This window comes from Tenrec ecaudatus, chromosome 12 (assembly GCF_050624435.1).
Source record: "Tenrec ecaudatus isolate mTenEca1 chromosome 12, mTenEca1.hap1, whole genome shotgun sequence".
Lineage (NCBI taxonomy): Eukaryota > Metazoa > Chordata > Mammalia > Afrosoricida > Tenrecidae > Tenrec > Tenrec ecaudatus.
The window spans coordinates 138,048,162-138,059,516 of record NC_134541.1 but is presented as its reverse complement, the minus strand read 5'-3'; the positions used below and the strand labels follow the sequence as shown (position 1 = coordinate 138,059,516).

Below are 11,355 nucleotides of genomic sequence, written 5' to 3'. Positions count from 1 at the left end.
CAAATCACAGCCCCAGGGTCCCCAGGTTGCCCCCGCTGGAGGACCACACGGGCTGTGGGAATTTTCAACTAGTGGAATATGCAGAGAAGGTTGAAGGAAAGTTTTTTTTTTTTTAATCTACCAAAACCAAAGAGAAGATCTGTTTCACGGGATCAGAAGATAAAGGTATCTTTATTATATTTCCTTGACTGAAACGCTGCCCTGTCTTCTTTAAGAACGCACCCAAGCATTTCCAGGGAAGCATTTGTAAAGAGCCTGAATTCTCAAAACTCAATAAGAAAGACTAGAAGCAACTAAACATCCATATTTACACTGCCCTGCACGACGGCCGCCTCCCCATGTAACTTCCAGGGGCAGGAAAACAAAACCACCTCGTGGAAAGATTGCGTTATATTTGCATAGAGAATAGTCAAACACCTTGTCACCAAAACGTACAGGAAGAACACGTTTTCAAAAGTACAAAAATGTCTTGAAATACATATGGACTACACTATCATAGTGGTCAATAGTAAAGATTAAGCTAGTAGAATACATGGCATCTACTAAAGTGATGTGTTACAATCTTTTTTTTTTTTTTTGGCTCCCCGTCGGGGAATCGAACCCCGGTCTCCTGCGTGATGTGTTACAATCTTATGACTTGTATTTTCTATTTAAAAAGCCATTTCCCCTATCTTATCCCTTACACTCCACCTTCAAAAAAATATCTAAATACATTACAAACATGGGGCCTTCTGCTTTCACCTCAGGAGAGATTTAAATTGAGCAACTGGGAAATTTTCAGTGGTGTCTTAGGAAGGAATGGAGTTTGGAAAAATAACCAGCCACGTGCCTCACTCTCCCTCCAGAGATTCCTCGGAGGAGCCCTGGCATCTCAGAGTGAGGCATGGCAACTCTCCAGGCCTGGGGAAAGAGCTTGGGTTGTCCTGGGTTATTTGTGTAAGAGATTCCGCTCCTCCTTCCTCGGTCTCATCCATCAGGGTAGAGTTCCTGCTGAAAATCCGTGACTCCTGAGAGGCCAGCCATCTGGAAGCAAAAGAGAGACAACGTGAGCCGTCAAGGGCATAAAGGATGCACATTCTAAGTCAACGCTAACCAGTTTGTCATTGTCTTGGGCTGGCCTGTTGAATGTCAACCCGTGTGCTGCAGGATAGACTGCTCCAGAGGTTACTTGACTCTGCGCTTTACAGAAACATAACATCAGGTTGCGTAAATTTTCACTGAAAACTATACACACACACATGTGCACATCTATATGTAAATTCACAGACACGCAGTTGGAGAAATGTGCTATCATTAGAAGTTCATGGCAAAACAAAACGAGTACAACCCAAGAGTGTAATCGGCGCCACTGAATTCCACACGTAGAAGTTGCTGAATGAGAGAAGGTTTTGATGGGTGTTTTTTGGCCACACTTGAAAAAAAAGAATTATACAAATGACAAGGAGCGCAGGGAGAAGAAAAGCATTCTCAAAGTGATTGTGGTGATGACGGTACAGCTCTTCTTGACGTGACTGAACTGTCGAATCACATGATGTGTGGATGAAGTGCTAAGAAGGCACACCAAAACGAGCTTCTACCAGAAAGCTAAGTCTCTAAGCTCAGGTTACATCCTAATTCAGGAATTCCATCTCCAGATTTCAAAACTGTTACGTTTATATCAGCTCGTAAACAACTCCCACCTCACCTTCTATTCCCCAGTGTTTGCTCTCACCCTTTCTTTTAAACCAACTGCTTATTTATTGCCGTAAGCCCCAACTGTAACTCTAAATTCTCACTTCTGACTCCCACCTCACGATCTCAGTCGATCACCCTCCAAACAGGCCGTCTCAGCCCCACCCATTTGAAGCGGCACTTGAATGCCAGCCTTCGGCCTTACAAACTGAAGGGCAGTGGAGCTGTTCCTGCTTGGATCTTGTTTCTCTTCATTGACGGCGTCTGTATATTTTGTGGGAACATCTGACTTCCAGTGCTGCTGTTCATGTGCTTCTTTAGATCTGGTCTTCCCAACTGGCCTGACTGTGGCTCTAATCTGGTCGTGAGGATTCATTTGGGAGTGAATTTGAATGAAAATATAGTCGGTACCTTTTGCTGTAGAGTTTGGAATTCCTGGCAATGCCGTGCACAATGGCATCAGACAATTGTGACTCATTGGGCTGTCATTGGCTGATTTTCAAAAGTAGGCCACCAAGCCTTTCTTCCAAGCCCATCTTTGATGGGAAGGGTCACGGAAACCCATTCAGTATCATAGCAACAAATACGCCTCCACTGATAAGACAGAGGTGGCTATGGGTGAGATGCATTGGCCAGAAATTAAGCCCAGGTCTCCTATGCACCACACTGCACCCTGGTTATAATCAAACTCACTGCCATTGAGTCGATTCAAACTCACAGCAATGGATCCTATGAGACAGGGCAGAGCTGCCCCTATGGCTTTCCAAGGCAGTAACTCTTTAGATGAGTAGAAAACCTCATCTTTCTCCTGAAGAGCAGCTGGTGGTTTTGAACTGATGACCTTGTGGTTAGCAGGCCAATGCATAATCCACTACATCAGTGGTTCTCAACCTTTAATGCGGCCACCTTCAATACAGTTTCTCATGTTGTGACCCCCCCAACTATAAAATTATTTTCGCTACTGTTATGAATCAATCGGGCAACCCCTGTGAAAGGGTCATTCAACCCCCCAAAAGGGTCGTGACCCACAGGTTGAGAACCGCTGCACTACACCATGAGGGCTCCTAGTTATAATTAATCTATTATTGAATACGTAGATTTTGACACCTACAATCCTATGATTAAACATTTACTTTGCTATCAATAAATTGCTATCGTTGGGATCCTTAGGAGATGAAAGACCAAAAGTGAATTAGAGAAAGTCCAAACATAATGTATGCAAAATTGTGATTAAGGGACACTATTAATTTTCTACCCAAATGAACGTGCCATCAAAGCTGTCAGTTGGCCAAATTACTTTGGGTTTAGTCATTTGGGCAAAGTCCATGTTTGAATGATGGACTGGCTTTCTCACAGTCTAGTGGGCATGTATGCCAAGTGTCCATCATGGCTCACGGAATGTCAACCCAAAACTGTGAGGCCGACCAGGAGCTGTGTTCACTCAGTGGGATTTAAGGTGATGTGTGTGTGTGTGTGTGTTGGGGGCGGGATGCTGAAAATGGGTCAATCAAGAGTTTCCCCAGATTCCCTACATAGAGAAAACATCATCCTGTCTCTAGCGGTCAGGACACAGACGTACCTCTCCTCCGCCGATGTTCTCAAGCCCCTGGGTGCAAAGGGATAAGGGTGCGGTCTCGGCCCCACACCCAGTGCTCTGGGTCATAGGCTTGGATCTGGAAAAAGAAGCCCTGGTAAGTCCTTTGCTACTGAGTCCATGGTGACTCCCACATTCCTATGAGAGAGAGTAGAACCACCCCCACAGAGTGTCCCAGGCTGGCATCTCAACACAGCAGATCATCAGCTCTGTCCTCTCAGAACTGCTCGAGGATCTGAACTGCCAGCCTTTCTGCTAGTGTATCAGGGCTCTTCCGGAAAGACAGGCAACCCCCACCCCCAATCCCACCCCTGGAAAACTGATGATCTCCATGTAGTTTCCTCCCACTCTTTGTGCAGCCCCTCCATTCTTTCCAACCCCCAAATTCCAGTGTCCATCTCCCACCATCCCCTCACTCTCCCCCAAGCCCACAGCCTCACCTCTTCACACTCTTCCCGGGAGACTCTGGTCTTCCAGCGCATGGATCTGATGAATTGAAATCTTAGCTTGTGGAACATTGGGCGCTGGGAGAGGTTGTTTCCATAGAGGAATGAAAAGATGTCTCGCTTCGAAGTCTGGTTGTCCTCTTCCATGTCATTGGCCAGGTAGCTGGGGAAAAGGAGTCAGGTTGCTTGTCAGGAGAAAAAGCAAGGACGGTCTCCTGCTCTTGTGGTCTGCATGGTGCCTTCCCCACCAAGTGAGTGTTTTAAATCCTGGTCCCGATAGCTAAGGAGCGCTGGGGGATTAGACATGGGTCTGCTCACCACCAGACAGCAGTTTGAACTTCATCAGGTACTCAGAGGGACAGAGGAGGCAGCCTGCTCCCATAAAGGTCTATAGCCTTGGGAACACCCGGGGCAGTTCTGCTCTGTGCTGCAGGGTAGCTTGGAGTGGGGCTTGACTTGATGGCATTGAGGTGTTTTTGTTTGTTTAAGGTGACCAGACGTCCCGCTTTTTAACAATTTTTCCCACATCCTGCGGCATTTTTAAAAAGTCCCGATTTTTGGAAAGAATGCACGACAAGCTAGGGTATATGGTTTTGGGCTGCCATGTGGTTACTTTGCCAGGATATGAGTTTTATCAATGGTGTCCCACTTTAGCAATGTTAAAATCTAGTCACCTTATTTAGGGTTTTCTTTGGGAGGAAATAGGGTTTGCTTTGCTCTGTTAGTTTCTCCATGTAATCCACGATGTCACCAGGGGGAAGCTGAAGAAGATAATAATTTCAGGTGGTACTGATTGATGGGACGAGTCAAAAATACTCACAGTGCTATAAAGAAATGGATCCGCTGGTACTGCCAGGAGAAGAGGCCAGCCCGGCTAAAGTAAGCAATGACCATGCTCAGGAGATACTGATGGGAAGCAGAGAGAGAACCACAAGTGAGAAGTCACTTTCCAGCAGGGGACGAATCTTGAGATTAGGGACTGTGAAGCTTGGGGCAAGCCTGCACAGCTCAGGAAGAGAACCTAGGTTGGGTGAGCATGCTTATTTGGAGAGCAGGAAGATGGCATCCATAGGTTGGGGGCAGGTTAGAGATATTCAAAAAAGAGGGTTCCATGATGCTCTCAGGCTGGCAAGCATGGAAAGTTTGAGGGAATGTGCTCGGCGTGGTGGATATCATGAGGGTCTTGGAGAAGCTGGATCAAAGGGGGATCCCAAGGAGCTGAGAGGACGATGCCTGGAAGTTAAGGTGGGAGCAACCAAAGGGGCCAATATCCAGGGAAAAACTCTGACCTAGAGCTTATATTCCCAAGAATCCTGGGCAAAGGCAGGAGCTGCCAATTGTACGTACTTTCCAGGACTTCAAAGAGGGGTTGGCCAGGACTGTGTAAGATATCAGGTTAGAAATAGGTAGATGGAGAAAGACAGAGAACTGTGGGCTTGGGAGGCCTCTCCCAGGATATGTCTGGGCAGGAATACAGTTAGGAGGGGACAATATTACCTTGTCAGAGACTCTCAGGGTTTTGTCCCAGGCCAGGAATCTTTTGATGACAGGATCCTCTGTGAAAAGAAGCACCAGTGAGGTTGAGAACCAGAGCCGTGTTGCTGTGCTGTGACCGTAATCCAGAGCCAGAAGGAGAACCAGCCACCCTTGGTTGGAAAAAGTTCAGTCCGATGGCCAAAGTTGAGGGGGGATGGGAAGAAAACGGATGATCTACTTGGCAGGCGACAATAACTCTCATTCTGAATTTCCCAGGGAGGTGTGCATCCGTACACTATGGGAAGGACTCGGATCTTTAGATAAACATTTGTTCCCTCTCACTGCACAGGTGGCCTCGTCACCCCCTGGTACAGTAGGAGACATTTCGAGCTTTGGAAAGGTCGCTAAGAGCTAATCGATGGAAACCAAGTTTCATTATCTCCAGGGCAGACCTGTTTCAAGTCTAACTGCATTTCCCCATCATTGTCTAGCAGTCTCTCGGGAATGGTGAGCGTAGAGCTGCTTGCCACCTCCAGTGATAAAAGTGCTCACGCAACTAATAGGAAATTCTTTTCTACTGAAAAGGTATAGTTATTGGAATTTTTTTCTTAACAAAAAGGGAGGAAAATGAGGAGGAGCGGAAAGGGGAGGGTTGGAGGGATGCTATTTTGAACTTCTTCCTACCAAGGAGTCTGTTAAAGACATCATGGTATTCAGGCAGCACCGTGGAAACTCGCTGTCTCTTCAGCTTCATCTTGAGTCCACACAGAGTCTCCACAATCCCGATCTCCTCAACGTCCCGGGTTGTTTTCTCCTTGGATACTGCTGTCCAGTTTCTCTTCTGGCCGGTGCTCAGACACTACCCAGCAAGCTGAGTCAAGAAACAAGGGAAGCATAGAAAGCTTTCATTCCTTAGAAGTAAACTGTTTAGAATGTAACAAAAATTTATAATTTACGAAGGGGTCACGAGGTGAGGGGGGGGAGGGAAAAAAGAGGAGCTGATACTAAAGACTCGATAGAAAGTAACTGTCTAGAAAAGTACAAATATACTTGATCCAATTGATGCATGGATGATGATGATGATGATGATGCTCACACAGTACGAATGACACCCCCTTCCCAGGCCTGCTTCAGCGTCCAGGCTGCTGGGACAAGGAGTGTAACAAGTAAAATTATGACAAGCATGTCCTTTGTCGGCCAGGACCAGTCGTCTGGTTTGTTACAACAGAGGGTCAGACAGCACTCTCCGCGTCCTGTCTATCAAAGCCACTTTCATCCACCTCCCAGTAATTTAAGATGGGCAGCTTAACCTTCTTTCTCAAATGCTTGTTCTTCTTGGGGGAGGTGGGCTTCTTCCTTTTCTTAGAGCCACCACCAAGTCTCAGCACAAGATGCAGAGTGGCCTCCTTCTGAATGTTTCCATCAGACAAGGCACACCCGGCTTCCAGTTGCTTCCCCGAAAAGATCAGCCTCTGCTGATCAGGAGGCATCCCTACCTAGCCTGACCCTTGGCCTGTACATTTTCTAGAGTATCGGAGGCTCAGCCTCAAGACGGGAGGGGCGGTTCCCCCATTAGGGTCTTTACGAAGATCTGCATCTTGGTGGTGGCGCCACCCGCAGATGATGAATCAGAAATCAAAAAGACGGCATTTTTATCAGAGTCAGATAAAAACAAGACCAGCCTGCTGAGTGGATTTCGACTCTTGGTGACCTGGGTGAGAAGCAGTTGAGTGTATTTCACGGCCTTAGTCAGCTCTACAGGAGCAGATTGCCAAGCCTTTCGTTTGAAGTGCCACCAGGTGGTCCCAACTGCTCACCTTCGAACGGGGACAAAACCTTTGCCTGCTCGGGAACCTTCAAAATAAGATAAACTGTAAAAAAGCTCCCGGGCACATTGGTAGTTCAAGGTTTTGCAAGGAAGTTCTATAATGCTCTCATCGTATTCAGATTAAAAGCATTCGTTCAAAACACTCAATTTTGAAGAACTAATCTGTTTAATTTCTTCATCACTAGTTTTTGTGGTTGGTGCATAAATTTGAATAACAGTTGCATTGATTGCATTTCCATGAAGGCCCATAGGTATAATCTGATCCCAGACAACACTGCACTTAGTGATGGATGTAGGAAGATCCTTTCTGACAATGAGTGCCACGCCTTTCCTCTTGATGGTGTTATTCCCGGTAGAGTAAATTGTATTTTTTAAATTCAAAATGTCCACTACCAGTCCACCTCAACTCACTAATGCGCAAGACGTCGATATTCATGTGTTACATTTCATTTTTGACCGTTTCCATTTTTCTTAAACTTTTGGCACATTCTAAATTCCAATCATTAGCAGATTTTGTAGCTGTTTCTTTTGACCTTGAGTCACGCCCCACTGGCAAATAAAGATTAGAAGGGTCCCACTCCCACAGCTTTATCCCATTCCCGTTACCATGGTCGACTCCCCTCCAAGAAACATATGCACCAACCACAACACTTAGTGAAGAAGAAATGGAAGAATCCTACCAATGAGTCCGATTGGAAATTGATCAAATGTGCAATCGAGATGCATTGATGGTTATTGGTGATCGGAATGCAAAAGTTAAAAACAAAGAAGGAACAGTAGTTGGAAAATACGGACTTGGTGAGAGAAATGAAACTGGACATCACATGATAGAGTTTTGCAAAACAATGACTTGGCCATAGCAACTACCTTTTTTCAACAACACAAAGGGCGACTATACACATGGACTTCCCCAGATGGAATACACATAAATCAAATTGACATCTATGGGAAAACACAATGGAGAAGCTCATTATCAGCAGCTAAAGCCAGACTAGGGACTGACTGTGGACCAGACCATCAATTGCTCGCATGTAAGTTCAGGATAAATCTGAAGAAAATTAAAACAAGTTCACAAGAGCCTACATCCCACTTGCTCTAGAGCACACCTCAAGAACAGGTTTAAGGCATTGAACACTACTGACAGAAGACATGATGAGTTGTGGGAGGACATCAAGCCCGCCCTTCGTGAAGAAAGCAAGTGGTCATTTAAAAGACAGGACAGGAAAAAAGGATCAGAGGGTCTCAGAAGAAATTCTGAAACTTGTTCTTAATCACAGAGTAGCTAAAGCAAATGGAAGGATGAAGTCAAGGAGCTGAATAAAAAGTTTCAAAGAAAGTGTACCAGTAGGCATGCCTGAGAAAAGATTGTCCTGACTGATGAGCTGTATCTTGATTTATAGCCTGTTAACGTCCCCGAGAATCCCAGAGTTAGCATGAAAAACTATGGCACGGGGAGCAACAAATATTGGAAGCAGAAAATAGAAAATTTTAAAATAGTAGAAGACCAGGAAAAACTGAAAATTTAATTAAAGAAGACTACAGATGCCCTTTCTAAGGCACAAAAGGACGCGATGACAATGAAGAGAATCAGAGAGACTTTCCAAAGACTATGACCGGCTTCTGAACAAACATTCAGATCATGTAGGAAAAGGCATTAAGAAAGTCCCGTGGAGGACAAGAGAACAAGATGGTAGCTGAGAGGATGGAGCTTCACAAGCTGAAGATCTTGACTCTTCCCAGACATCTCCAAACTCCACCAGCCCAGTTCGCAAGAAAAGTACACTACCTGGTTTAACCCTGAATTATTACCTGCAGCTGGGCTGTTCCCCCAACCCATTACCCTACCAACCTGACGAGGACGTGGCTGCTAGCTGGAGACCCAGAGCTGGCTGGTGACTTCGGAGCAGACTGGAGATCTGAGCAAAGCTCTCATCTTCCCTTGACTGTGGATCTACTGACTAAATCAGCCTCAAAGGACGTCCTCAGCCAATGGCAGCAAAGTGCTCAAAATGCCTGCCCCTCCCATCGCCTTCTGATCTCAAACACCAGAAATGCCATCAGTGGGGCCCCGAACAACCAAATAAAATTATGTACAAATTGTCTATAATTTCTCTGTATTAATCCTCAAAACAACCTATAAAATATCAGTTACCAATAAAAAGGCAAACAAACAATAAATGAAAGTCGTGTGAACTTTATGAAAGATGTACTACAGCAGGTCAAGATAATTAACTGGTTATCGTGTTAGGTTTTAGGAAATTTGCAGTTCAGTTCAGAAAAGAGCATTGCTACCGTATGCCCAGCCAATGATCTCTTTAATGCCACAGACAGGCTGTATGGCAATTCCATTGTCACAGTTTTTGTTGATGTTCCAGATATATTATAAAGTCTGGGTTCCAGCTCTTAAGAAAAATAAGAACCTGTTGACATATTTACATATTGATAGCAACACTGGTGTATAGTGGCTGTTTACAATTTTTAAAAATTTCCTTAACCAAAAAAAAAATTTTTCCTTAACCAGTTACTTCTAAAATTAGATTGTAAGTTGCATGAAATCATTAATAAACTTGGAAACTTTATAAACTATTACTTTGTCATATCTTATACTGTCCCACATCTCCCTTCACCCACTTTTCTGTTGTCCATCCCCCAGGGAGGAGGTTATATGTAGATTGCAATGGGTTCTCCCTTTCTACCCCACCCTCCCTCCACCTTCCCGGTATTGTCACTCTCACCATTGATCCTGAAGGGATCATCCGCTCTGGATTCCCTGAGTTTCCAGTTCCTATCTGTACTAGTCTACATCCTCTGGTCTAGCCAGACCCTCAAGGCAGAAATGGGATCATGATAGTGGGGGGTGGGGTGGGGAAGGGGCTGGAGGAAGCTTTAGGAACTAGAGGAAAGTTGTGTTTCATTGTTGCTACACTGCATCCTGACTGGCTCGTCTCCTCCCCATAATCCTTCCCTAAGGGGATGTCTGATTGCCTACAGATGGGTTTTGGGTCTCCACCCTGTACTCCCCCTCATTCACAATGATATGATTTTTTGTTCTTTGATGCCTTAAACCTGATCCCTTCAACACTTCATGATCACACAGGCTGGTGTGCTTTTTTGTTTAAATCATTTTATTGGGGGCTCGTACAATTCTTATCACAATCCATACATACACCCATTGTGTCAAGAACATATGTACATTTGTTGCCATCATCATTCTCAAAACATTTGCCTTCTACTTGAGCCCTTAATATCTGCTGCTCATTTTCCCCCTCCCTCCCCACTCCCCCCACCTCATGAACCCTTCATCATTCATATATTATTATTATTTTGTCATATATTTCACTGTCTGACATCTTCCCCTGCCTTCTTCTCTGCTGTCCCTCCCCCAGGGAGGAGGCAATACGTAGATTCTTGTAATCAGTTCCCCAGGTGAGCTTCTTTTTTTTTTCAGCAGCTGGAGGAGTCTTTATTTAACAGCATCCTAGCATCAAAGTCCACGTAGCTGCTTGTATGACCACCCAGCAATGGGCGCTGAGAGAAGGCGAGCGCAATGCCTTAGAGAGTGAGAAACATTTGCACAGTTCAGCTGGTAAAGGCAGTCCAGCGTTCATGTCGTGACCGCGGGGCGGACACGGCTGCGGTGTGCAGCCGGTAGACACAGCCTTCAGGGAGCTGAGGGACCTTTCTCCGCTCTTCAGGCGCCTCCACAGAACGCTCTTTCTGTGGAGCCTGCTCAGCCGGGTCTTCTTCCAATCTGGTTTGGAGTTTGAGGCTTGTGAGGTCAGGTTTCCTGGAACCTCGGCCGCCTTCCTGTTGAGCCCTCCTTTCTCCGACTCGTCTTCAAATGACACGCTCGGCAGTGGAGCCTTCCCCGGCTGTCTCTCCGAGTTTCTGCAGCTCAGCGTACTTCTCCACAAACCTCTGACAAGTAGACTTGAAGTTTGGATTGAACAGATCAAAAGGTTCTTGACCAGATCCATAGGCTGAATAAAATTTAACTCAAATACGGTCCTCGCGGTAGAAGACGTCCTGGATGTCGGCTTTGGCTTTGCCATATCGCAACCGCAGCCTTTGGAAGACCGGCTCCCTCGCGGGCGGGAAGGCCTCGTAGACGTCGAACCAGAGAGGCTTCTTCTTCAACACCCCAGCCCGAAGGATGTCTCAGTGCGTGAAAAAAATGCTTCCCACGGTTTCCAGCCAGCTTCCCGACATGACCTGCGTTTCGGAGACCAGGCAACCGGCAGCCACAGGAACGGAAAGCAACAGCAGGTGTGCTTCTTCCATGTGGACTTTGTTGCTTCTGAGCTAGATGGCCACTTGTTTACCTTCAAGCCTTTAAGACC

The 11,355-nt window shown here is 45.8% G+C and overlaps 1 protein-coding gene and 1 pseudogene across 1 annotated transcript; both read right to left on the bottom strand.

Annotated features, from left to right (window-relative positions):
• Nucleotides 1–3,269: 3,269 nt before the first annotated feature.
• LOC142422998 (speedy protein E4-like) lies at nt 3,270–6,677 on the bottom strand. The gene is made up of 6 exons (XM_075528193.1): nt 6,426–6,677; nt 5,872–6,046; nt 5,209–5,267; nt 4,532–4,617; nt 3,706–3,874; nt 3,270–3,344 (listed from the first exon to the last, which is right to left on the bottom strand). The coding sequence occupies exons 1-6, from the start codon at nt 6,675–6,677 to the stop codon at nt 3,270–3,272; spliced, it is 816 nt and encodes a 271-aa protein (XP_075384308.1).
• Nucleotides 6,678–10,594: 3,917 nt separating this feature from the next.
• LOC142422997 (small ribosomal subunit protein mS23 pseudogene) lies at nt 10,595–11,224 on the bottom strand (annotated as a pseudogene).
• Between the last annotated feature and the right edge of the window lie 131 nt (nt 11,225–11,355).

Bases quoted from the DNA above. Each gene is read 5' to 3' on its own strand.
- LOC142422998 (XM_075528193.1), bottom strand. From the start codon at position 6,677: ATGCCTCCTGATCAGCAGAGGCTGATCTTTTCGGGGAAGCAACTGGAA. The intron at 5,268-5,871 runs GTAGGAAGAAGT...TTCTTTTCACAG, and splicing joins TGTCTTTAACAGACTCCTTG to AGGATCCTGTCATCAAAAGA. The intron at 3,875-4,531 runs GTGAGTATTTTT...CCTTTTCCCCAG, and splicing joins ATCCATTTCTTTATAGCACT to CTACCTGGCCAATGACATGG.